General features: G+C 37.0%; 3 protein-coding genes and 1 long non-coding RNA gene across 10 annotated transcripts in view; 2 read left to right on the top strand and 2 right to left on the bottom strand.

Moving 5' to 3' along the window:
• The window catches only part of LOC113676249 (receptor protein serine/threonine kinase put), a 19,312-nt gene extending 2,853 nt beyond the window's left edge, over positions 1 to 16,459 (bottom strand). Inside the window, exons 1-5 of one of the 6 annotated variants that reach the window (XM_089209777.1) lie at positions 16,390 to 16,459; positions 2,884 to 2,952; positions 1,631 to 2,002; positions 618 to 797; positions 4 to 308 (exon numbers count right to left, since the gene is read on the bottom strand). In XM_089209777.1, the coding sequence (XP_089065903.1) occupies positions 88 to 308; positions 618 to 797; positions 1,631 to 2,002; positions 2,884 to 2,920 (810 nt within the window). In that variant the 5' untranslated portion in view covers positions 2,921 to 2,952; positions 16,390 to 16,459 and the 3' untranslated portion in view covers positions 4 to 87. Of the gene's footprint in view, positions 1 to 3; positions 309 to 617; positions 798 to 1,630; positions 2,003 to 2,883; positions 2,953 to 3,624; positions 3,730 to 5,779; positions 6,145 to 6,211; positions 6,790 to 12,817; positions 12,950 to 14,237; positions 14,391 to 16,389 lie in introns of those variants that run through there. The other 5 variants (XM_089209775.1, XM_089209773.1, XM_089209776.1 and 2 more) reach the window with 5 other exon arrangements.
• On the top strand, positions 9,304 to 10,674 carry LOC149044595 (uncharacterized). Its single transcript, XR_016187756.1, has 2 exons — positions 9,304 to 9,563; positions 10,389 to 10,674. It is a non-coding gene; the product is annotated as an uncharacterized LOC149044595 (long non-coding RNA).
• On the top strand, positions 13,054 to 27,193 carry LOC113676223 (argininosuccinate lyase). Of its 2 annotated transcripts, XM_089209771.1 has the most exons (21): positions 13,054 to 13,210; positions 18,074 to 18,233; positions 18,341 to 18,448; positions 19,043 to 19,129; positions 19,575 to 19,658; positions 19,737 to 19,793; positions 20,193 to 20,209; positions 20,695 to 20,775; positions 21,139 to 21,178; positions 21,295 to 21,332; positions 21,924 to 22,001; positions 22,548 to 22,600; positions 23,074 to 23,179; positions 23,696 to 23,767; positions 24,369 to 24,453; positions 24,572 to 24,598; positions 25,192 to 25,224; positions 25,416 to 25,499; positions 25,597 to 25,677; positions 25,861 to 25,967; positions 26,498 to 27,193. In XM_089209771.1, exons 2-21 carry the CDS (start codon positions 18,222 to 18,224, stop codon positions 26,658 to 26,660), a joined length of 1,413 nt encoding a protein of 470 aa, XP_089065897.1. In that variant the 5' UTR covers positions 13,054 to 13,210; positions 18,074 to 18,221; the 3' UTR covers positions 26,661 to 27,193. The 2 variants fall into 2 exon arrangements, with proteins under 2 accessions (XP_089065897.1, XP_089065898.1); XM_089209772.1 differs by lacking the exon at positions 23,696 to 23,767.
• Positions 15,366 to 18,058, bottom strand: LOC113676248 (uncharacterized). The gene is made up of 2 exons (XM_027192880.2): positions 17,986 to 18,058; positions 15,366 to 16,476 (listed from the first exon to the last, which is right to left on the bottom strand). The coding sequence occupies exons 1-2, from the start codon at positions 18,031 to 18,033 to the stop codon at positions 15,622 to 15,624; spliced, it is 903 nt and encodes a 300-aa protein (XP_027048681.2). The 5' UTR covers positions 18,034 to 18,058; the 3' UTR covers positions 15,366 to 15,621.

The raw sequence follows: 27,193 nt of genomic DNA, 5'->3' as shown, positions 1-27,193 counted from the left end.
GTAAATATTAACTTAAATGAGTGGGATATTACTTCCGAATATCTTCTTCATTTCATAGGTGCACAGTTAAACTTATAAAATCTCTTGTCATACTACCCTTGTTGTGTCGACGTTCGTTTTTTTAAACAAAACGTGTTTGTCGTACACAAAGACATCGTCTGAGCCTGCTGTTAATCGAATGCGGACTACTCGATTGGAACCATGTAACCTGGCCTGCCATATTTCACCAAACGAACTTCGCACGAGACACATGATCAGTTGGAAGTCCTGTTTCTTCCACTGAGATGAGTTATGGTGATGATGACTTCCTACAAAGGAATTGATACGTAAAAATTGAAATAACCCATTTGCAGCTTGCACGTGCGGCTATCCCTCATTTGACATACATGGACGGAAAGAACCTGGATAAAGTAATCGAAATCGGAGCTTGGCTTATAAACTTACATGAAAAAAAGATGCTTGTCGAATAGACTGTTGTTCTTACAAGAAAACCCAAACGAAGCAAGACGAACTTGAAAGGAGACTTTAATGATAATTTTCATTGCAACTATGTAAAGGAACAGAGTTTTTTTTTTTCATACGAGGGGAATGGTCTCCTGAGAAAAGGATAACCTTACCTTTATCGCAGACCCGCACTGGACAGGAATGTCTCCCATGCCTTGCGGTTTTTCTGTGCCGTTTGCTTAGCATCAATATCAGACCCAGTGATACGAACGCAATCAGTAATAGAATTATAGTTATTGTCACAAGATGAGCCCAGATCAACCATTTTAAATTCATGAGAGCCTTTGTGATGTCTAAAAAGCAAAAGCAAAAGCAAACATCACCTCGATTAGTCCCATTTGTGACGTGCACGTTGCACTCTTCAAAGTTAATAATGTCTCAAGGGCAGATCTGACTAGAATTTGCTGACAAATATTTTGAGTTTTTCGCTGAAATGCCCTGAAGAGCTGAGTACGCCCAGAGACTGCTCTGGATTGATCATTTTGATTTGAAATTTTTTTTGATAAAAAAATAAATGGGTATCAAACCAGCTACTGATCTTGCTTTAGTTTTGTTTGTCTCTCCGAGAAGTTTTGTCGGATAAGTACAGACTTCGGTGACTTCGGTGGAGAACGGCACAAGGAGAAAAGTACCTTAACGAGAATATTCTACTTTCTCTCCAGTAAGTGAACAAAAAATTACTTACAACAATGCGCACAAGATTTGATCAGAATCCTACGATAAAATATATGATGGGTTTAATATTGAAGCCCAGAATTTTATCGGTTACAATCATGATAGTAGTAATCTTCATCTACGCTATTGTGTGTGCAAGGGCCACAACAGTACTGCGGATCTTATCAAGCCTTCTTCCTCACTTTAAAGGTTTTAATCTCACCAAAAGAGAATTTTTTGTAATGGAGATCGCATTTTAAATTCGATTTTTCATTATTTATCTTTCTCAATAACTTTTAATCTCTGCCTAAATTTTTTTCAAACCTCCCAACCCGTGGTTTCTTCTGATCTCCCCAATGCGTGAGGTTGTCTTTCTTTAACCCTAATACATGATCTGAGGTTGGAGAAGCTCTTTGAAATCTTTAAGCCTTTTTATGAGAAAAAAAGAACAAACGTATCAAAGATTTCCTACCATCCATCGTATAAATTTCCTCCTTCTCTTCTTTTAGAAACATGATGACATCACGGTTGCAATTGTCTTCAATGCAGCAGCAGTAGTAAAGGGGTTGTAGTTTGTTACGAAGACGCTTCCGTTGTCCATTACACGCGTATGATCGAGTACATTCTTTACCAATCTGAGATGTACATCCCTTCCTCAGGACACTGAGTCCTCCCTCTTTGTTCTGAGCTAACAATGCATAACACGCGGGAATCGACCCAGGCCAAGTCTCATCACACTGCTGTAGCGACGAACACGTTGAGTTTTTCAACGAAGCGGAGTGGAGCGTTTTGCATTTGTGATCGTATGACTCACACACCAATGTCCTGCTCTCTGCTACAAACCCTGGAAAAGGAAAACACTGGGATGTTCGACGCGATAGACTTCGTAGCCGCCTCTAATGGTCAGTCATGTGGGGATTCTACGGTCACGGATTCATCCATTCAAAATTTCAATACTTTCCCGAGTAACTTGAATATTTGTTCCGTCCAAATGCCCCAATCAAGCACAATTTTTATTTATGTTTTTTCAATTTATATGATTTATTTTTTAACACAATATAGCAAAGTCACGCATTAATTTTTTGCACTGGTGTTGGTTTTGTCACTTGTAAGCATCATTCTACGAACTAAAAACTTTTTTTGAGCCATTTGCTCTCGAAAGTGGACTCTTTGCCCTTAATCTCCTCTACATTTAAAATGGAAACAAGCGTCATCCGCTGGTGCAAATTCCCGACCCTGGGGCACGAACGACAACCTGTGGGTTAGGGCCTAGGGAGGATGTTAAAACGCATTAGCAGTTCCTTTCATAACAGGTGTCATGTACTGTTGGGTTGTCCTTTTAGTCGCCCTGCTATTATCAGGTGTTTGATAAGATTACGCTTTATTACAGGTTTTTTGGGGTTGAGGGGGGGGGGGGGGGGGTGTCATGCTTTTACTCCCAACGATTTTTTTCTCTCCATGATATTATATGAGGTTTTTTTGCCGTGGTCTCGCTGGATTACATGACTCACTCCGTCACACTATGTTAGCTGTTAGTTTGAGTCAAGCCATTGAAGTTATTTGTTTCTTCAGTCACGCGATGTTTTCTTCAGTCACGCGAAGTCGGATTTTCTTTCTTCAGTCACGCGACGTTAGATGTTTTTCTTTTAGTTCTATCGTGTATATGTCGAGTCCCATAAAAAATGTACATTTGAACGCAGATCGTGATGCTGTTATGTTACTTACAGAAAATACAGATCCACGACAACCAGCTAGGCCTCATAATCTTTCACTGTGTTGATGGACTGCCAACTTCTATTAAAATGGAAATAGGAAATTCATTTTTTAAAAAAATACGTACTGCAGAGATAAAAGGAAATAATATAGAGAAAAAAAATCTTATGAAGAAACATTGTGGGTCACAGCAGTTATGAATGAATTATAACTTCTTCAAAGATTAAAGCGTCGTAATGTCGGCCGGAATCAGGTACGAATGCGATTACAGCTCGGACTCGTTAGTGGTGTGTAATTAGGGTCAATTAAAGCTTCTAGATTTATCATTTAATTTTTCTACGTATGGTTGAATCTAAACTATCGCTGATTTTGGCCAATTTTTCAAAGAAGCACTTAAATAATATTATAAAACGGGGCTCCTCTCACTTCATTATTCTAAGAACAGCAGGTCCTGTTCATAAAAGCTTCGCTGAAGAACTAAAAATATGTGCCATCTGACCTTCAATTCAGGATAAACTCCAAAGTCAGCATCAACGAGATAAAAATTAAAGTTTTGACTCAGAAACATTTTCTTATAGAAAAGGCAATAGCTTCATTACGAATTTCTCGCTCTGAACTTGAGTTTTCTTTCAAATTAGTTAGCACGTCTATCGACTTTATTCGATTAAAAGAATTATATACGTACCACAGATTTAGAAAATTCAGACAATAAGATCATAAAAGCTGGATCAAAAACAATTTTTTAAAACTTACTGGATGGAAATTGGTACTCCGAAGGCGCTAATTTGTCGGACGCAACGTGAATAAAAGAATATATTTGTATAAGCGTCCGCTGTCTTTTTCTATGTCTAGTCTAGTCTAAATGAAAAAAAAAGTACTGTCAATCATCTGAAGATGAAAGCCAATCAAAGAATAGAACAGTACTGAACTGAAACAATGGAACACTTCTCTCGAGTTTTAAGATTGCAGGGGAGATAGCCTAACCCATGGCAAATTAATATAATTTACCATTGACTAAAAAAAAGGTTTAACATAACAAAAAAAATTCCACTTACTGAGGTCAGGTGTTTTTTTTTAACTCAAAAATTTGCAGTTTACCTTTTTCCATATGATTAAATTTGAAAAAAAAAAAAAGGTTGATAGAAAAAAAAAAAAGGGATTAGTCATCAAAGCGAATCCTGAACAAACAAAGCTGAACCGTGATTCAGAGTTCCTTAGAGATCTTCAAGATGAAAGGTGGTAACTATAAGTTGAGAAACGATAAGGTAAACACGGGAACAGGTAAACAAAGAACAGTATAAGACTGTGCAGGTGGCAAGGAGGAGACCAATTACCGAACAAGAAAAACATGCACTCACTCGTTCACAAAATGATTTACGATTTAAGCTGGGTTTTTTTTCTTCCTTTTTTTTGGCATTGTCAGGAACCTTCTTTACTAAGGCTTCCACGAAGATAATTGAGGTAGGGAATCGGGTTTTTAACGTTAGAATTAAAAAACTAGTTCTTCGCATCTAACGATATCAGTGAATGCAGCTGAGTTAACTTTGTTGAAAATAAAATACGAAACTAATTAATAAATGGTTACTTCATGCGAAAAGAAATTTTCGTCTGGTAAATTAAAATACTGGTTTTATTAAATTTATTTAAAAACATTTCCACATTATCACCCCGACCGAATAAAATATATTTTAGAAGTTTGCAAGCCCTTTCAACTAGATTAAGCTTTTATTCCACATAACACTTAGGCGCGGGACTGTGTCATCATAAGGTTGTGTCAATACTTCTTTGTTTTGAGTCTTTGATGAGCCGAACACTTAGTAATTCCCTTTTTTTTATGTGATTGTGTTGGAAGGTAACATTGTGAAAACCTTAATCTGGCGCTAAACATTTTTTTTGCTTAGAATTTAGCTTCTACGTGGCACTTAGTCGGTGGAGATAAAAAAAAAATGACCAAAACTAGCCGGACGTCGGGAGCAAAAAATTGGAACCACCACTCTATGTCAATACAATATGTCAAAAGCCCGCTATTTCGTTCGCATTTGGTCGATGTTCAAATCGAAGATCCTAATAAGAAAAAGGAAAATATAATTACTCAGTTGTTAAGGCAGTGTCAGGATTACGGCGAAGAGACTGGAGCAAAAATACTCAATCACTCTAAATGGTTGCTTTATCTCCGAACAGACAAGTGAGTCAGACTCTGAGAGGAACCTAACTTATTGATGAATCTAACCCGCGTGAAACTTCACAAAGAAATCTCGTACCCAGTACTTATGTGATTTATACAGGAGAAGCAAGTCTAGGTATGAAACTGTCACGATCATTGTCGAGGTTACATATGTACTTGATCACACGAAACATTTGTAATCAGTCCTCGTAATTATGCAAGTGCTTTATATTATGGATTTTCGTTGAGCTTGTCACTATTACCCGTAGAATGGCCCGAAACATTTTTCCCGTACAATGCAAAGCACAATGCGAATATGCAAAGCTCTGCTTTTTCATTTACTCTAGAAACTACCAACCGAAACATTTCTTTCGAGATCGACTCATAGTACATGAACTATTCTCGCCGAACACACCAGGAATAGAGTATACTATCTCTTGTAATTTTTCACCCACCGTCACCCACCCCTCCCATCACTGAAATTCTTGCTCGCTTCCTTTGCGAAACCAATCGATCAAATTAACAGCCCAATTTTCAGTTGTGCCAGACCAAGAGGTTACAAGTTTGTAATCTCTTGGCCAGACTTACCAAGAATGAAATCATCCCTACCCTTTCTGTCTAGTTTCGGAGAGGAATTCGCTAATAAAGAATGAAATTATTTCGTTCGTCCAGACCTCATCTTGTGATCAATTTACATCGACTCTAAAAAAATCAACCGTTAATTATTTTCGATGTACACCTTACCTCCTATCGCCTTGCAATAGATTATTGAAATATATTAAAGTTCACATGGCAACCAGGTGGACAATCAGCCATGGTTCGATGCTACTCTGGTTTAAAGATTTAATGAATGTAACCGAGAAGTTACAATTCATAGACCCAACGTTTCGACACTTCTGAAGGCACCAGACAGGAGTGTCGAAAAGCTGGGTCTATTAATTGTAACTTCTCGGTTACATTCATTAAATCTTCAAACCAGAGTAGCATCAGACCATGTAAAATTATTGAAAGATAGTTGAACTACTTTGTTAACATAACAATGTTTAAAGTAGCATGTGAATATTCAGACAGGTGAACTTTTTATCATTGTCAACAGAACGGAACTACTGTTTGAAAAAAAATGAGAAATGACTGAATGTATAGCATCTGAAGGAGATCTGAAATTAAAATACTTACTTTGTGAAGCTTTAAGATATGCCCTTGTCTTTTTGTTCAATAGATCGATTGCACCACCACGACAACTATTAAAAAAACTTTTCATAAATCGAACAATTTCGAACGTCCTATATGCGCTAGTTTCTGGCGGCTGTCACTCATCCAGAGTTCACCAATCGTAGCAATGCTCTAGGGTAATGAAAGCCTCTTCGGTGCTTTGATGTGTTTTCAAAATAAAATATTATTTTGATTAAATAAATTTTTTTTTTAGCCACTAGAAAGTGTATGAAACTGATCTACCTAAATGAAAATTTTTTAAAGGCTACTGATTTCTCTTTTATTTCTCTTGCGCGGCTTTAAAAGTCCATTAGTAACTTTTAAACTCTTAGCCGATCCGTTTGATTTTGTAAATTAGGAAAAATAAGTCGTAATGATCGAAAAGGCGTCTCCATAGCAGCGTCTTTTCCCAGCAGAAAATTCATATACATAATAGATCTCAATACTTCCTTCCTTTCACCTCGAACCAGTTGTGAAATTAAAAGCTACTTTCTGATCGAGTGAAGTCAAAACAAGACAAAATAAAAAAGATGTATACAAATTACATAATTTGATGTATGCATAATGATAAATATGTCTCATATCAAGCATTTTCGCTGTCCTTCAACCTACAGGAAGAGAAGACTTTCAACGCGAATAAAAAAATACAAAACCATAAAAAACCTGGGGTAAGAATAGAAACAGAGCGGGGAGAACATAAAACGACACAAGACATGCAAAGCCATATTTCTCTTTTTAATGGCAGTTTCGTAAATGATTTCAGTTTGTTTTGTGGTTTTACCTCCAAGGGTTTGTTGTTTAAATAACAAGACTGTCCTTCAGGACTGGACGGAAGCATTGAACATTTTGTGAACTTCGTGATTACCTGTGTACTCGTGTAGTACTTGCAATTTTTAGACCCCCTGAGATTGATACACCACAATTCACACAATTTATTTTATCCTGCCGAAGGAAATGAAGTGAAAGATGTTTTTAATCCATAGCGTTTTCAGGGTTAAAAGACATCGCCGTAATTCTCCAGGTAATCTTTTGTATGCCCCCCTCCTTGGGAAACTATTTCTTCCTGTTTTTTAGTAGCAAAATCGTCCCTGCAAGTGTGAAGAGTCACTCTATAAAAAAAAGAAAAAAACAAGAACGATGAACAAAACGAATAAACGTTTTTGTTCATTTCTCTTTGTCAGTCACGGTCCATTCAGCTTGACCACGAAAAATGACATTTTGTTGATCGAGAACTAAGGGCAGAAGTTACCGTGCCCACGGCGCATAATATACTGTGGGCCGCAGTAACGATTATTTTTATATGAAGAGAAAAGAGTATAAATTTATAATCATTTCTTATTCCCTAAAAACATTTCTTCAATTTCCAGTTTCGAGTTATAAATCGTGTATACCATGTTTACGAGATGGCGGAAAGCGAAAGGCTCAGTGACAGACATTCGTTTGAAAGAATTATAATTTCAAATTGCCCCTGAGGTTTTTCTCACGATTTTAAACAACCTAACAACTAATACAAAAGCCGTTTTATTTTCACGACCAACGTCTGAGCAACGTTTTTCCCCCCAAAAAAATTTCTTTTGAGTTACTTTGAGGAAATCTGGAGAACAACGTTCATGGCCTACCCTTCTGAATTTGGTCTTCGTAAACGTTATGGAACGCAGGTGTTTCGACTGAAAAGACAGAAACAAACTAAATCGGGAATCGAACCTAGGCGTTTCTTCTCTCGGAATCTTTGCTCCTTACAAATACAATACCACACTGGTATTTTGAAGAATAAAGATGCATTTTCTAATTACCCGACACGTATACAGTAAGTCTGACACGTATTTAGAAGGTAATCCTTTCCAGAGATGTTAACGATGCGGTAGTTTAGCCTAACTTATGTTTAGTCTTTGAATCCACGATGATTTTTTTCCCTATTATATCGTAATCCAGAGCATATTTCGGTAAAATTTCCGCACAGCCCCATCCTACATTATGCATTCAGTTCTTGGATAGAGAAAACAATGACAAAAACAATACATTGCCATTGGGAAAACAGATTTGCTTTACTAAGTTACTATTGATGGTATCGACTGTTTGCGAGAGAAGAGTATGCCTGGCCTGGTTCGGAAGTAAACAGCTGGTTTTGCCAGGTTTTTTATCACACCATGTGCTCTTGTAGATTCTAATTTTTGATATCCGACTCTAACGGTTTCTATCAAAAAAACATACTATGTTACATCCAAACAACATCTTTAATAACAATATCGTAGCTCCTCCAAAAAGCTATGCCTACCAAACAAGTATTTTCTGAGCCGTCCTCAACACAATCAAGGCAATGAGCACGCTACCTCTCAAGTGTTGTTTCAGAGATCTTTTGTTTACATTTTCGGGGCTCCTCCATCATTGTAATATCTTCTGACAACAATAAAAATCCCAACGTGCTCACAAAAGCACCGCGAAAAAATTATTAAAAATGCCTCATTAAAGGACTCTAAAGAGAAATTAGACGCTATTTCCTTCGTTTTCGTGTATCTCCGTTTTTGTTTTTTTTTCATCCATACATCTGAGGAACACTTAGCTCAACTTCAGTCACCATTTAATTTAAAACTGAAATATAAGCCGCGTGATCCGACAGTTTTTTTTTCTTTCTCTTAGCCCTACAATGCAAATGTGGAAGACAAGAACACTGAGAAACACTTTGTTATGGTGGTTTATACTTTTAAAATGAGTTAATTGGCAGTTTGGTTCACGGTAACCTGCAGTGACAAATCCTCCCACAAAGTAGTGTAATTTCTCACCTGATAGTTTTTACCGACCAACATTGTAAAAAAAAAAGTACCCGAATTTTGCATTGACTCAACCCGAGCGCTTGAACATTACGAGTTAAAGGGCATGTAAACCCAAAAATACATGTTTTTCTTATACTATGTAAAAAGTGGCGTAGAAAACGAATTTGAAATTAGTTTTGTCCAATTCGACTTATTTTAGGAGAAAATCGGCATTTTCCACTGAAATTCCATTTCCGGTAAAAACAATAGCGAGAAGTCGTGACGTAAGCGGTGGAACCAAAATAATGCGCAACACATATTCCCCAGTAGAACTGGTGTGGGAGTTCGTGTAAGTAGTGGTAGTTCGGAAGATGCTTTTTCAGAAGATAGCGACTCGAATGCCTTAAGCTTAGAACATGACAGCGCTGGGGATAATCCAGAATCTTCAGGAGAGTCTGGGCCACGTCCTTAACAATATGAGCCGCGTAGGGTTCACCGAAGCGATCCGCACGAAGACAGTACAGAACATGTCGACAGCGATGCGACCGTCTCGGAAACTCAGACTGGTATTTAATTTACTTTGTGACTTATTTGTATTTAACATGAAAATGCAATAAGGCGAGGGTACAATCTAAAGGAATGCAACAGAATTTTTTTTAACTTGAGCTTCTGAAAGTGTTTTATATAAAAATTATCAAAGGTGCGAGTGTGGAACTTGTCAACCAATGCCGACAACTCATGAAAGTGTTTGTTGTACGGAAATCGGGCAATTGTGGCAAAATGGCCTGAAACCCAGATAAGTTGTATCACTGAGCATCCAGGTTTTCAGTCAATTTGCCTCGATTTCTAGGTGCTGAAGACGGCCAAGTACGCGTACAGGCAGCAGCAAAGCACAGATAATCACACCGGAAACGACTAAGCTAAATATTTTCTGTTTCATCTGTTTTGTTACATTTTGAGATCGATTTACTTGAGTTGTTTCTGCCATTGATTTAATAATACAGTACTAGAGCTAGTTGTTTTTCGCTTCTTTCCTGGCAGGAAATTTCGCTAAATTGCCTACAGATAGCTTGTTCGTTGGTGTTGGGGATATCTCGGCAAACACTTTAGGGTCGCTGTGCTATCTTGTGCGGTAAACAATATCCTTCATCTCAGAAGCATTTCCATCGATAAAAAAGTTGTATCATGTACATTTCCTTGTGTGGCCTTCATAATTATCCAACCCTGTTTGTGTTTGCTTCGATTTGAAATATTGAAAAGATAGTTTTGCAAGCTGAAATCAGGATCTTTTAAGTTGTACTCAAAATGATGAATATTGTCCTAATGACCTTTGAATGCATTTTCACTGCTGTAAAAACCGTGACACAAATTCTTCTGCTGTTTCTCTGCAGGGTTTCTCAAAGGAAGCACCAAGTGGGGCTGGCTTGGATTTTCTTATAGAACATAAGGGTTGATTATGGGATCCTGTATAGAATTCTTTTTATCGAACCGACAAAATTCCAGATCACGTTATTACACACTGATATCAACGAGTTCTCTTCTCTCTCAGACATGTCAGTGTCTTTTACGGGCTCAGCGCTGGCTCCCGAACAACTGGCTTCCCCATAATATTTCATTAGATGAGAAAAAAGATGTTTTTAGAGAACCAATAAAGCTATTGTTGTTTAATTAACAAAACGTTTTCATGTAAATCGATTTTGTACTTTCTCTGTTGACCTCTAACTTTTGAAGAGCTCAACTTCTTTCTCAGTTCGGTCGGCCACTTCCGAATCCTCGTCGTCTACCGACTGTATGGGTCGTTTTTATACTTCCGAATAATTTGCTTCTGGTGAGGCCTGAATCGTCGGTACAGCACCAGGAAGAAAAATGACTGCTACAAACAACAGAACGTTCGAACGGCTCGACGAAATCGGCTATTTTCACTTGAACAAATTTCACAAATTGTCGCTTCAAATTTGCGTCATTTGGAAATATCTGCATTGTATGCCCAGTTTTGTTTGAATCAGTACAAAACTGGACGACACAACGCTTCACCATTACGAAAAAATTGAATATACTGAAGCAAACTGTAAGTAAAAAAATCATGACGAGACCAGCAAACAACGAAAGACTCCTTCGTGCCTCACGCGATTATAAAACGAGACTTTGGAGAGTCCACCCGTGACGTCACAGGAAAGATGGCGCCATTCAAGATGGCGAATGTTTCGAATTTGGAAGAGCTTTTACAAAGTGAAAATGGACTTTTGAGAATAAACGAATGGTACCTTTGGTGTACTTGATATATTTACAAAACATCTATGTGAAAAGAAAATGAACGTTTTTTGGGTTTACATGCCCTTTAATTGCCCGTTTGTTTCAAAGAACCCTACAAGGAAAAATTATTTCTCAAAGCAGTTGTATTCTTCTTAATTGGTGTTTTCAAACGACCAACATTGTAAGAGTCATAATACCCGATTTTCGCACCGTTGAATGAACCGCCGGTTCTAAGCCCGTGAACTACCGTACTGTGTATGTTCCACAGCTTAGAAGAAACGTGACAATACTAGTTGAAACACAGGAGACAAAGAACCGTAGAAATAATGAAAAGCCTCACCAATCATCGAAATGAAATAAAACTGCCCTCACCCAAAAACACACGTTGCCTCGTTTAACAAGTGTTTGCAAGATTTACTTGGTGAAGTTTCTTGGTCTTTACCCGTTATACACCTTTCAAATTTGCAGAGAAGATTTCTACCAAAAATCGAGATTATGAAGTCTTTATCTTCCTTACTTTAAATGTCCTGCGAAAACAGCCATTTTATGCAACCTAATTGCGACCTTTGAAAATTTCCTTTGTGGCGCCATATACAAAATTTGGTTTTGTCAACTGAGTTGATAAATTGGGCACCGTAAAGAATTTCAAAGCGAACTGATAATTCGCCCAGACGAAGGGCTAACGCTAAAGCCAAATTATGTTGTCATGCTCCCTCGCCGACGCAGCACCACAGCCTTTAGAAATTTACCCCCCATATACGAAATTGTTGGTTATCGTAAAGGAAGGCGGGATAAACGCTTTCGAACGCGTAGAGTGTTTTACCGAAATGATGGCGAATTGCATTCAAAGCTATATGACTGAATGTTTATTTGGTTTGTGAACTTCGCGTTTATTTTTTTCTGAAATTGCTCTATATGTAATATTTTAACCATTCCTGGAACAAGTAAGACACAAATCCCAAGGCTATTTTCTCACACCTAAGTGTCAGCCTGCCACATTTCGCACGGTTCTGTAAAATAGCTATTAATTTAAGAACTGGCAGTTGATTCTGTGCTGTCATCGTTGTCGAAGCACTATTGTGCTTGCTCCGCCGAACGATTCTCAATGGAAACATTTAGATCTACTTGTGAAATCAGTCGATTGATCTGAATATTATTCAAACTGATTTCTCAGATAGTACATTCGCTCTGACGGAGGGCTAACGCTCGAAACGTCAGCTTTGAAACTCTTTACCTTGGCCAATTTATGTTATCAACTCAGTTGATAATGCTAAATTACCCTGCTATACTCTCCCACTGACGCAGCACCACAGTTTCTTTAGAAACCTCCCCGTTGTATAGATTTCTCAGAACACCGAGTACGTTCTGCCATTTTGTATTCGCATTCTAATAGCTACCTGGACAATTATCGATCCAAAACTCTTTGTGTCTGATTTTTCTAAAAAGTGTGAATTTTTGACCAAAGCAACCTGTGAAATGTTTATTTCAATCTCATGTCTTTCATGTTAAATTAGGTTCAAACAATTCGCGGTTATTTATGAATATCATAAAGAGGGTAAACTCTGACCTGACTTGAGTCGTCTTCGGCGGGTTTACTGCAGCCTTTCCGTTCAATGCCAAACAGCGAAATAAAGTGTTTACTCGCGAGGGAAATGAAACTAGTGAAATACAAGTGTCGGATACCAAGTGAAATATTGCCTTTTGGAGGCCCTGTCAATCAACTCTTTGAATGGTTTACTTTTTTTATTAAAAGTGAAGCCAACACATATTTACTTACAGAAATTTGTCTGGAAATGAGATGGGTGTCAGTTTAAGCTGCGTGGTACCACAGGGGACATCAGATTTACATTTAACACCTTGGGCTCGGTGTATTCATTCAAGCTCTACTCGTATGTCGTGAAAACGTGAAACTTCTGTAAAGCTCCAGATCTCTAAGGATATTCATCCGCAAAATACAAAGGTAATTGATACGTGGGTGCGAAAAAAGGTGGATCAACATTTGTTTATCGACGTGTTTTAATTTTAAGTGTTATGTTGCCCTCCCCAAACTTTTGTCTCCACCCTCTGTGGTAGTGTGTTTTTACCATCTAATCGCGCTAACCATTTTTTTCTTAAATAATAAGCACGTGTTTTCGGTGTTTGTTTATAATGACTGTTTTGCGCTTAAGAACTCTATTGGAATATTCAGCCTTGAAGTCTGGTAGTTTCTGTGCAAAGTAGGAAGTTTGAAAATCGTTGTTTCATTTGGAACCAAAATATAGATTTAATTATTGTGGAGTGTTACCAGTGTCCAGGTACTATTTCGAACGTCTAACCAACATGAAAATTTGACGAACGGATCGTGCATTACTTAAATTTTTTAAGCTTTGGCCTTGAACTCGGCTGACATCCGGCAGAAACGAAAATAAAGAGAGGGGAAAAACCTTTGAGTTAAAGCTACCTCAGAACAAACGCCGTAAAAAATGAATTTCCAAACCCTATGCCCATAGAACAATAAAAGTAAATTTGAATAAACATGGGACAGACGTGCTAATTAAAATTGCAGAGGTTGAAAGCGAATTTAGATAACTATTAAGTTAGGAAAATAAATGTTTCGACTACTTGGTTTTGTTGGATTATTGTGTTCCAAAGTTACGCTCAAATATCAGGAAAATCAATAGCATTGAAAACGCACGGAAGTTTCCGTGAGGTAATGTTTACTTTCCTCGACAGAAGCTGGCAATGCCTTTTTCCGAACTGAGAAATGCATACAAAATTGGTGACTAGATTAACACACACCGTGCTGATACCACAAGAAAGTGCAATTACAGAACCATTTCGTTTCATACACCACAGTCAGAGCTAAGTTTAGGGATCTCTTTATGAGAGACTACATACCGTGTATTTACCGACGGATGAACTCTCATTGTAAAAACACTGAAGACTTGGCATTAGTGCCAGCCCATCTTTTGTAGGTAAAAATCTAACAATTGTGTGAAAACACTTACCTAAACAATTCGCCAGTCACGAGTCAAACCTCATAGAATTTAAACTTGGCGTCGGAAGAGAAATAAAAATAAATGCGTCTACTGTCATCTACCTAATAATTATAAGGCTACACTTGGAAACAAACGAATGACGTTCCGCTTGTATGAATTGGCCACCATTTATTTGCGAACTGTCGAGACTTACTCAATTGTTGGTTACGGTGCGGAGACACTACTAAAAGAGTTCTGACGGGAGAGCCGCACGGCTTTGAGGGTACGAGATTGTCTACCTAGCTCGTCTTTAATTGTCAACTTTTCGCGTCATTTACAAAACAAAAACTTTTTCCTCGCCGACAAAAAAGTCAGCTGTCTTACCAGCAGAATAATTAGAGAGAAAGTGCCCTCTTTTCGAAATATTTTGTCGCTTCTTGTTATTAAACCCCAAATAATATGCTGGTGTCGGTTGGTTTCGGACAACCTTTACCTAGACAACACTGATACTCAAACCAGAAACAATGTACTTAATTGAAAAGCTTGGAAACTCTTAAAAGGTTTAATTTTTCGGCTTGAGGGAACGTTTTCAATCTACAATTTTTAGGTTTCGTATAACTACGTCACTGGGAAGGGATCGCGAAAGTTTAATCTGGTGCCGCCAAAACATTCGCCATTCGGGCGTTTATCTTCGCCAGCTGCAATCAAAAAAAGAAAAAAAAACATCGGGGGCGTTTAACCCCTCACACATTTAGCAACCATTTGAACATCGACTTTTCCAAATCAGCGCGAGTATTCATTAGTCTTCATTTAGATTCTTCATCTTCAAGAAACTCGCCATGTTTTGGCTGACTCACTACTTCAAAATGAGAAACCAGCTCTTTCTAAAATAGAAAAATGTTTTTTCTTATCAGCGAATATATATATATATATATAGATATATATAGATATAAAAACAAAACGAAACAAAAGCCAACATGTCCAACATGCCCCTTTTTTCAAACAGCTTTATAAGTAGTCAAGACACCCTCGACACCCTCCGACTGGAACTAATCCTCTTAACAGCCATCTTTGTTCTTACTGCTTTGAACAAAAGGTGAATTAAATATTTATGTCGCGAGTGCTCAGCTGTTGACGATAATTATCTAAATTTGAGATTTTTCTCAAAATAAACGAGTTGACATTTATTTAAAAGCTCTTTCTGAAACTACCATCCGACTGTACAAACACTAACACGTGTGTTGAAGAGAAACGATGTTTAACGGGTTGGCCAAGATTCAAAACTAAACAAACGTGTTTCAGGTGACTAAAACTCCATGCATTGTATTTTTTAAACTTTATTCACCAGTTGTGAAAAAAAGAAGTCATTCCACAAAAGAATCATGATTCAGGAACGTCAGCTCACTTATCACTTTTATCGTTTTGTTTTGACTTTCGGAAATGGTGCATTCGGATTTTCTCCTTTGTAGAATTCTTTTAACAAATCAACTGCGGTACTTGCTAAAACACCAGATACACACTCAAGAGGTTTCCCTACAGCGCTGGAGTGGGTGCATTTCTCGCCACATGAATTCGATAGGGCTCGACCGCATTCCTCACAGTTTACAGGCGCGCATAAACATTGCTGCCCTTTTGAACAACCTGTTGAATTTCCTACGACAGTTGGCGAAATTTTTCGGATGGAGACCTCTGAAGAAATCTCCAGACTTTTCTGTGAATCAAAGTCGGTTGATTTAGTGGAATTAAATGAAGTGCCAATTAATGTCTGACACGAGGTACAACATGGAAATTCATCGTCCGTCTCAGAGAGATTCTTCAACAAGTCCGAGGAAGCTGCGACAACAGATTTGTTCTCCATAACACACCCTATTGTATTTTCAACACCATTTGAAGATGCGTCCTGAGAAACACATTTAGATGTTTCTGTTGTATAATCGTCTGTATGAATGTTTAAAATAGAACCACAGCCTCCAAATCGTTCGTTTGCGCAGCCAAAGACAACTTTAGAGACATTCAGGTATCGCAGTGCTGAAGCACACATGATACACGGCTCTACTGTAACAAAGAGGCTGCAATTTCTCACAACATCCTCAAAACAAAGACCTTGGTTCTCTGACCATCGCTTAACTCGATCAATGGCTACTAGTTCAGCGTGTCTTGTCGCATTCTTTGTCTCATTTACCTCATTCCTTCCTGTGCCTATAACTTGGTTCTTGTAGACCATAATACACCCCACAGGCACTTCGCCTTTTTTCAAGGCCTCTTTTGCCTATGAAAGAATGGAACTTTATTCAACATACGGGAATAGTATTAATCTTTTAACCCCGAATAGTGACTAACATCTAATTTCTCCTCACAATATAACTCTTGAATCACACATTTAGGTCAAGAGAATAAAGGAAATGATCACCAACAAAGAAGTTCTTGATTACAGCCCAAATTCTCCTGGTCAGCACCGAAGGAAATGAATGCAGAACAGCATGGAGAATATGCATAATGATATTAGGGTGTAAAGGGTTAAATAGCTTATCGAAAATAATTTTTCAAAGGTTGACTATTCACCTGACAAGAGATTCGTGTTGTGCAGGTCAGCAAAAAATAATAATTACCCATCTACTCTTGTCTAGAGGTTTCAAGGTATCACTGAGAAAAAGTATTTTTCAATGTCCAGAAATTTAACTACTGGAAAAAAATAAAGATCTATCGAGTCCTGGAAATTTTATTTTGGTATCCTTTTACTTCAGGAGATTATAAAACAAAAAGTAATTTGAGAGTAGAACGGAAGGCGCGAGATTGATGACACTTCACGTCAACTTCTTTTCGTCATCTATTCAAAGATTTCAAAACCACTATTGATTTACAGTGACACACTGTACAGTTTCGAAAGCTAAAGAGGTTGCTCTTGTAATCCTAAGGTTGTTATCAAGCTGTTATCATGTTCAATTTTGCCGTACCAGAAAAAGGAATTTTTTTTGCAGTCTGCATCGGAGCGGAAATATTGTTGACTGACATCGATAGGGGTTCTTACTAGACTTAAGAGATTCAGTGGCCTGAGTCTATTTCGATCGAAGTTTCTGTACGCGTCAGTTCGCGAAAAATCTCACATACAGTCCCTCATTTCACTTTGCATTGCGCTTCAAGCATTGATCGCTGAAATGCTTTTTTGTGTTTACTGTTTAGCTCTCCTTCTTCTGCCTCCTTTTTTTCCGCGTCTTTCCTTGCAGGTTGAAGCACCTTCCATGAAGACACAAATAGCTACAAATTCACGCGTCTAACACTCTCCAAACATTCTTGTATTTTAGTAATTTGAGGTTACCAGAAGGGAATGGTGAACCAATTCACACTTTTTTTCTAACGCTACACAGTAAGCAAAGCAGTAGCTAGATGTATGTGGCAGTAGACTGTTGCGTGACAGCTGGTTCACCGAGCGAAACGTGATTACATTATAAGTAGCTTTGTAACGCAATACCTTATAACCTCAACACAGAGTATCATACGCTGAAATGTTTTTTTAGCAAACGGTAAGAATGCCATAGATCCCATTATCATAGTATTTCACTTTTATCGTGTAGTGGGGGAGAATTAAAAAGAACAAAAGCACAGACGATTATGAAAAGGAAACAGTATGCTCGACTTCGCGATAGGGCTTCTATATAAACTCATCACTAGCCAAAATTCACCATACTATTTTTATCAGGAATATTATTATTTTCGGATGCTAACTTATTAGTTATCCAACAGTACACAAAAGAACGCCAAAAAATACGAGATTGCTTACCAAATTTAATGCATGTTCCATCCACTCTTCATCTCCTCTGTCCGCCATCTTTACTAATCCCAGTCTCTTCTCTTTAATCTACTTTCAGTACTGCAGGCTCATAAACAATACTCAGCTGTATTGTTCTCTTTTCGAAGAAATTGGAGATTTCTACTTTTCTTCGCCACTATCCTGTTCCCTACCAAGGAAAGAGAGACAGTATTCAATTTGAGCAATTCCACGGACGAAATTGTTAAATGGCAAGCGAGGTAAAACAAGCTAACACGTGCACTACTCTTGTTCATCCGCTCACGAGATTGTCTATGCAAACACATACCTCCATCGTGTAACCAAGTGCTTCATAATTATTACACAGGGCAATAAGCTGTGGGGTGGGCGTTTTTCTGGTGATGTTGATCCAGAGATGAATAAATTCAACGCCTCCATTGGATTTGATAAAAGAATGTGGAAAGAAGACATTATGGTAATCTTGTTTTCTAATCCTAAGAGAGGTTCAAAGTCTGTTACATTTTCAATCAGTTCTTCATTTGGTGAGCAAGTTAGTGAGGGTCTCAGTCTGTCAGTTAGTGAGCGGGTCAGTTAGTTTGTCTTGTTGATTAGTTGTTCAGTCATTCAGGTGTTCATTGGTTAGCTGCAGTGACTAGGTTGTAAATTATTCTATGCTGATTAGTTTTAGGGCCAGTCAATTAGTTGGAAATGTAACCAGCCAGTTAGGGAGTTTAGTCAGTCTGCCATTCATTCAGTCAGTCATTCAAACTGAGAGTCATTCAGTCACCCTATCAGCCACCCAGCCAGTACTCCAGTGAGTCATTCAGTGAGTCTGTCCATCTGTTTGTCAGTCTGTCCATTTTCCCATTAGATGCATTAAATGTTATTTTGTCAGTCAGACAGACAGATCACCAAATGATTCGTAATTGTCTGTGAGGGTTAAAAACAGTTGACCAGTCAAAATATTTCTATAACTGCTATGGATAACGATCTGTTTTGGCCTTAACCTTGGGGTGGTAAGTTTTAAAGTTAAATATTTCTCACACTGTGAAAATGTTTCTGATGATAGGGAAGTGAAGCATATGTTAAAGCAATAGAGAAAGTTGGCTTAGTAACCAAGAATGAAATGGAAGAAATCCTAAGTGGCTTAGGCAAGGTTAGTTGAGTACTTGGATTATGAATACCTGTCCTTTTTTTAAGTATTCATTCTAATCTTAGAGGAATTTAACATCCAGGCATGATAATGCAAGTATTTTTTGGTGTGTTCTTCAAAATTTTAGCTTCTTTAGCTTCATATGTGATTGGATTTGTAATCATTTGTGTTTTGATGGAATATTGTTTATGGGAACACTTTTAGATACCTGCTATGAACAAGATGAATTTCATCAACAGTTAGAGAAACTTAAAATTTACCTTTTACTTTTTGTACTGCAATTGTACTCAACATCAACAACATTTGTAAACCCATTTTTTTAGTACTGCATGTACATTTTATCCATTTCATTGCTGCATTTAAATCATTCTTGGACTATAGTAATCAATAAAATATAATTTAAAGCAGGTGTAAAACAATTTTGTTATGTTGTTTTGATCTTTATCAGGTCAGAGATGAATGGTCAAATGGAAGCTTTGACCTTCAACCATCAGATGAAGACATCCATACAGCAAATGAAAGAAGATTAAAGGTAACTTGATTTGTTGTCACATGTGTATGATACCTTGATGTACTCTAAAAGAATTAATTTGTTGCTTTGCATTTACAGGAAATTATCGGAAGTGTTGGTGGTAAACTTCATACTGGCAGGAGCAGAAATGACCAGGTATTATTACTTTTTTATTGATTATCCATTTTACTTCCAGAAGTGATCGACATGAAACTTCTCCCAATAATATCCTTACATTATCCAACAAACAGGTAATGAGAATATTCAAACTTATCAGGTAGATTAATTTGTTATCTTGATCTTACACCAAATTCTCACAACTAATTTACATGGATATTTGTAGCAACTAGTGGGGAGAATTAACATTCAGATCTTGGGTTAAGGGTTATTATTTAGTCATTTAAATTTTTTTATGATTTTTGCCACAAAAATGATAAATTAAGTCATCATAGTGTAATGTTTGACATGTAGCTCTTTTTGTTATGATTATTTAATAATGCATCAAATGCCTTTAAAAATTTTGTTGTAAAATGTTTCACTTTTCCCTTCTTCAAGGCTCAAGTGGATGCAAGGTAAAAAAACGTATAACACCAGGGCTAGAATGATTTATTTATCTATGATAAGTGTATTTTATTTATCAAACCTCAAAATAGAACCATTGTTATGAACCAGAAATTGATGATGTCAAACTGATTTCCAGGGCTTTCACATCTGTGGAGACTTTTTGAGAGTAAAAGTGTGCATTTATTTAGTTGGCAACTATTACATAGGTATTCAAATACAAATACAAGGTTTTTTTTAAACTAAAAGGTTACCAAACATTAATGTCTATAGTATAATCATTAGAATTACCACCACATGCTTTGTGTTTTATTTTAGAGTTTTTCGGACAGGAAGAGGCTTTTGAGAACTTGAAGCTCCAAAGGTAGAATGCACTAGAGAAGGGGGGGAGGGTGTGTGGGGGTGTTTGATACACTGTCTACAGCAAACCAATACAGAGATACCTATCTGAGTTCATTTTCACAAGATTTTGCCTTTTCACAAATATCTTTCACAGATTGTGGCTTAAAACTGAGATCAAGACTCTTCAAACCTTGTTGTTTGAGCTGATTAAAGCCTTTCTAGTAAGAGCTAAAGTGTAAGTTTCCATCAGTTTGCAGTTTGTAAAACCAGTAATTCAATGATGAAAAATGACAAACAAACAAACAAGTGATTAAACTTTACAGCTCAGTAAAGAAAGTAGCCAAAGAATCTTAAATGTACACGTGCAGAATTGGGCCCAGTTGTACAAAGGGGGGATAATGTTATCTGACAGATAAATTGCTATCTAGCAGATGAGTGTTAACAAAACAAACTGTTCTATGCACCAGGTGGAGGTTTATCCAGTGAATAGTGTTATTCACCCTTTGAACAACTGAGGCCTGGTTTTCAAATATTTTTCTGTCAGTTATTATTTAAAGTATTTTTGGTAAATAAAATTAATAATTTTCTGTTTTTATAGAGAAATCGACTTTCTGATGCCAGGATACACTCATCTGCAGGTGCTAATTCTAAGCTTGTTTGATAAACTGTAAAACCTTTGTTTATATTAAAATCTTATTTATTGAGATAATTGCAAAGCAGTTCGCATAAAAATTTGTACATTTGATTATCTTAGCGGGCTCAACCAATAAGATGGAGTCACTGGCTTTTGAGGTATGGGTAACTATTAATAGAGATTTATGTAAGGCTGAAATAGTTGAACTAACAAAAGCTTGAGAAAATGGTTTAAGCAAGAATGTGGCTATTTATACTATGCATGGATTGCATATGAATGAATGATGAAAGCAGTACATAATATTACATACCAGCAGTTCCAAATTTTAAATTGTCAGTTGTTAAGTCTGGTATATTATATGAAAGCAATTTTGCAGTAATGAACACTAGTTGAGCAGTAGTGAAAATAAGGCTTGAAAAAAATTCAGGCCTGTACAGGATTTCAGGTGGTGCAGGCCTGAATTTTCTTCTTTTTTTATTTTTCCAGGCCTTATTTTCACTTCTGCTCAAAGAAAAGTTCTTATTCACTTCTTTATCCGCAGTTCACATATATGATTTTCATACATTCACAGTCATTTAGTCTGGTATATGTTTGCTAATAGAAGCTATGCCATGCTTAAATCATTTCACTTAAATAGTTAAAATTTGATCTCAAGATTGATTTTTTTCTGAGACTTTTCCTTTTTTTGTGAAACTTCAACTTGTTGTGGTAAGTAAAAAGCTTGACATTTTTGCTTTACTTTTTTTTAGTTATGCTTGGGCACTGAAGAGAGATTATGATCGCTTGGAAGAGGTCTCTAAACGAGTTGACATCAACCCTCTTGGAAGGTTGGTATTGACTTGACTGTGCAAGGAGGCATGGGGAGGAGGAAACTGGCAAGAAGGTGGTTTGGAGGGGGGTAACTGTGTAGGGGGAAGGTCTGACACATACTTTATCGTACTCTTTTTGGAGTATAAATTGAAAGGTATTGGTTTGAATTCTTCTTGGTGTCACAAAAGTTCTTCCACAGGCAAATACATTCTATGGGCTTGTTACAAAACACATCCTTACCTCTGAGTGATGAGAGCTTTTATCAAGAATAACATGATTAATAGACAACTGACCAATCAATTGACTAACTGACTCACTGAGTGTGGCCAAAAGACTGATGGATTGATTGACAGAATATTACTGGCTGTGTAACTGACTTGCAAATGACCATCTGTTTTCCTGATTGACTCATTCACTGCCTGTCTGACTGACAGTCTGACTTACTGTCTGAGAGACTGTTTGGGTGACCCACTGATTGGTTGACTGACCGACTGACTACCTGTATGACTGCCTGACTGATTGGCTGAATAAGTGCCTGTCTGACTGCTTTATTGCCTTTTTAGTGGTGCCATTGCAGGGAATCCTTTCAATATTGACCGTCAGTTTCTTTCCAAAGGTAAATATTTTCAGATAGTTTTTCCATTCAACTTATTCCTGGTATCAACAACTAATTTTTATCAAGTTGAACATTAAAGATTGATAAACATAAACATGGATATCTTGATAAACACCTACTTTCTCACTGATGTTGCACAGCACCTGCCTAGCTCCATCATCACCTTACCTGACAAGAAAATTAAGGTCTTCCTTAACTCCTAAATTCCCATGTGTGACCAAGACTGAATTTCTCCTTACAACATTAATACAATATCAAGCAGACAAGTGGTGAGAATAAAGATATTTATTTAACTTTAAATCAAGGGATTAATACCAATTTATCCAAACTAACATCATAAGAATTATGTGGCAGACTGTTAGAAGAATTTCTAATGAAATTTTGGGAATAGAAGGGTTAAATTCTTCTGTTCTGCATATCTGAGCTTTGATGAATCTTCTTCCATCAAACTTTATTCTTTGAATTGTTTTTAGAGTTAAATTTCTCCGCCGTGACAGGGAACAGTATGGATGCAGTAGGGGACAGAGACTATATTGTAGAATTTCTCTTCTGGGCTTCGCTCTTGTCAACACATCTCAGGTTTAATTGACAATGAATATAACAGAATCAAGGAAAAGTGTTATATAAAAATTTTTAACTTAAAGAAGAGAAGACCCACTAGGTCACTTGTCAGCTTGGTAGTTTCTCTCTGGCTGTATATCAAATTTTTAGTCCTTTTAAATTTCTTTGTTTTTATAATTTGTACCTCTTTCAACTTTATGGTTACAGTTACCTACAGTTAAGTATTTTCACAGATGTAGCAGATCACGTCCTGTCTAGAAGTTTAGAATGATATTCTTTGGGGAATCAGATTATGGCATCAAATTACATGTAGGAATGAATGAAATTTTTATCTCAAACTTCTGAAATGATTTCAAACCAAGCACCCCTCCCCCTCCCCACTCCATAAAAACTTGATCCTGAGGCAAGGTGATGAGTATCTTTAAGATGTTATAGCAGTTCTTATTTTTTGTTTTTAAAACTCACATCTTCTTCCTCTTAAGTAAGTGAAATATTTCTCCTCAAATCATACTTGTTGTTCATCTTCTTTCACAGTCGCTGGGCAGAGGACATGATTCTATACTCAACCAAAGAGTTTGGGTTTATGTCATTATCTGATGCTTACAGGCTGGTTTTCTTTTCAAGTTCTGTTTATTTTTTATTTATCTATTCCTCTGATGGGATCCATGATACCTTTGTAATCGCATTTCTAGAACTTTTCCTGCTCAGGAAACAGGGATTGTGGGAATGCATATTCAAAGGGGATAGGGCAATTTTTTGGTTTTTCTCTTCCTTGCTTTGTGATTGGTCTGAAAAACTCCCCTGTGACACCCTCTCCACCAATAAGATGCAACTTGGTCTTTTACACTTGCATTTTTCTGTCCCTCAGAGAGTATTGGAGTGTTTTATTGTAAGTTCTTAATAGCTGTATTGGTGTGTTTTATTCTAAGTTCTTATTGGTTGTATTGGTGTGTTTTATTCTAAGTTCTTATTGGTTGTATTGGCTCCTTGTAATAGTTTCCTTGGTTGTAATTGGCCATTGTGATTTCCTTGGTTCTGGTTTTATGGCCTTGATCAAAAGGCCCTCACTGTCTTGGTATTGTGTTCTCTTATTTCACTGGGAAAAGCAGAGCACATTTATGATGGAGTAGCACATCATTCATTGACTGATGACAAAACTCATTGAGCTTAAACAATGGTAACCTGGTCTGTGTTGATTATATTTCAGCACTGGGAGCAGTTTAATGCCTCAAAAGAAAAATGCAGACAGTTTAGAATTAATTCGAGGGAAGTCAGGACGAATTTTTGGCAGAGTAAGTATTCAAAAACATTGAGTTCACGTAAATAGTTTTGACTTAGACTCCTTGAGGTTTGATATCTAGTTTACTTTGTAAATAATGGTAGTCAATTTTGTGTTGTTTTTTTTTGCAGTGTGCAGGCATGCAAATGACCTTGAAGGTAACATATTTTATTAACATTCGTCTTAAGATTGTATTGTACAATTTTAAACATTATGAGGTTTATCTTAAAATGATGCTTTGTCAGGATGTGCAAACTCTAAGAAGTTGGAAGAAACTAAAAGGAATAAATGAAGATAATAAAGGATGGAAAAGATTTTCATGGATCCAAACTTGCAGGAAGTTTTGACTAGACTTTTGACACAAACCATTTTTGAAATTTCAACCGAAGTAAATTCTTTATATTGACATCAGTATGTATACAAGTTTCCCATGGCACTGAAAGGAGAGTTTTGTTTAAAAAATCAACAACTTTTTATGCTTGCGATCATTTTCTTAATTCTCACAAGCCTAATGCTTTATTCGACAGTGATACTTTGTACTGGTATTGCACAGGGTCATGGGTCCAAATCCCATACAGGCCTGAATTTTTTCAGGCCTTATTTTCACTACTGCTCAAGTAGTGTTCATTACTGCAAAGATCGCCTCCATATTCAATTCTTTATCTGCAGTTCACTTTTTTTTTCATATATTTACTGTCAGTGTTTCTCAGATGAGAAATTAGATACACCTTGTTTTATTCTTATTACGCAGGGTATCCCAAGTACCTACAACAAAGACTTACAGGTGAGATTCATGGCTGAGAAATGCAGAAAGATTTGTAATCCCTTTACAACCCTTTTTTCCATAAAAACCTGTGATCTCAGGTCATCTGGTAATTGAGGAAGATTGAGGAAGATTAGAAATTAGGTTGTGAGCTACTTTAAAAGAATTCCATTGCTCCCAAATTGACATTAGTTCTTCCTGTTCCTTCCTAGGAAGACAAGGAACCATTGTTTGATGTGTGTGACACATTACGTGGTTTACTTCAAGTAGCTACTGGAACCTTACTCACACTCAAGGTGAGGGATGAATCTAACAAGATAATAGGGCTTTGAACTCTATAAAAGTTCCTACTTTTTTGTGAACTTATTGTTCATTCTTATTTGTTATCATCAGATACACAAAGACAAGATGTTGGCGGCACTGAGTCCAGATATGCTGGCCACAGACCTGGCTTATTACCTTGTGCGGAAAGGGGTAGGTCTAAAGACAACAGAGAAATGCAAAATAGTCTAAGCTTATCTCAAAAGAAGTCTATAAAATGGGTGAGGAAAATGGACTCTCAACTTTTACCCAAGTGGATTAGTTTATGTAATGAATAGACTTGCAAGAGTCCAACACAATTCAACCATCAGTTATATATTGTACGTGTGCTTTCAGGTTCCCTTCCGTGAGGCTCACAGTTTGTCCGGTGAGGCAGTTCAGGCTGCGGAAACCAAAGGCTGTCTTCTGAATGAACTCACTTTGAATGACTTGAAGCAAATCAGGTGAGCCAAAGTCAAAGACTGTTGCTGGTTTGAAAACCCTTATTGCTGTTTGTTAATCAAGAGGTTTTTTCTCAAAATCATAAATTCCATTTAGTGCTACTATCTCAATGGAGTCAATGTTGTTTTCACTCAAAATTAAAAGATCTGCAGCAATACTGCTGCATGTTCTCTCTACTCTCCACAGATTCTCGTACAAGGGCACGTGGGCTTACTGTCGTTATCTCACTAATTATAAGCATACTTAATATTTTACTTAATGAAATCCAACTCTGATCCAAGATCTCTGTTCTTTTCCCCCCTTGCCCCCTTTTCCCCCTTCCCCCTTTCCCCCCTTCCCTCTTTCTCCCCCTCCCTCACCCCCTCCTTCACCCCCTCCTTAAAAAAAAAACCTGAATTGAGAGAGAAGAAAGGGCCTGGGAAAAAGTTTAGACTGCAGGATATGCATTTACTGGTTTTGAAAGAGTTTGGTGAAATAAAAAGTCCATAATTCAAAGTTTTTTAAGTTTTTTTTTCTTGTGTGCTCTTTCCAGCCCACTGTTTGAGGAAGATGTTAATGAAGTGTGGGACTATGAACACAGTGTGGAACAATATTCAGCTGAGGGAGGAACTGCTAAGAGCTCTGTTGAGGGACAAATTTACAAACTACAACAATGGATGGATTATTATGGAGAGAATCAACTTACAGCAGAATGATACTTGAGTCACAAGCATTATTGACAAGATGAAGCTCTCTTTTCTTGGAGTGGAAAAAAAAAGAAGAAAGCTGACTAGATACGTGAAAAATAGAAACTTAAAACAAAAAACAAACAAACAAACAAAGCAACCAAGGAAAACGAGATATTTAATTGGAGTTTGGCAAATAGCTAACTTAAAGTATTTCTCAACTTGGGAAAAAGTCAAGTACTATACTGTATAAAAAATTTATGGTCATTCATCTCCCTCAGCAAATAACAATAATTATAAAGTATTAATTGTTTAGCTCATAACGTAGTGCGATGTGAATCAGTACATCAGAAGTGACCACATCAGGAAACAAACAGATATTACTTAATAATTTTTGTTCATTTTATTTTATTTTAAATGTTTCTTTCTGTAAATGTCCTTAGCCTAGTTACCAGCTTTGAAAGCAAACATTTTAGTATGAATAATGTTGTAATGGTTTTATCAGTTTATTGTAAACAGAAAGGCATTGAGAACACAGAATAAAACTCAAGTAGTGTTTAAAA

Source organism: Pocillopora damicornis, chromosome 6 (genome assembly GCF_964200805.1).
Source record: "Pocillopora damicornis chromosome 6, jaPocDami1.2, whole genome shotgun sequence".
NCBI classification, from domain to species: Eukaryota; Metazoa; Cnidaria; class Anthozoa; order Scleractinia; family Pocilloporidae; genus Pocillopora; species Pocillopora damicornis.
The sequence above is the reverse complement of the archived record's forward strand: the minus strand, read 5'-3'. Positions and strand labels throughout refer to the sequence as shown.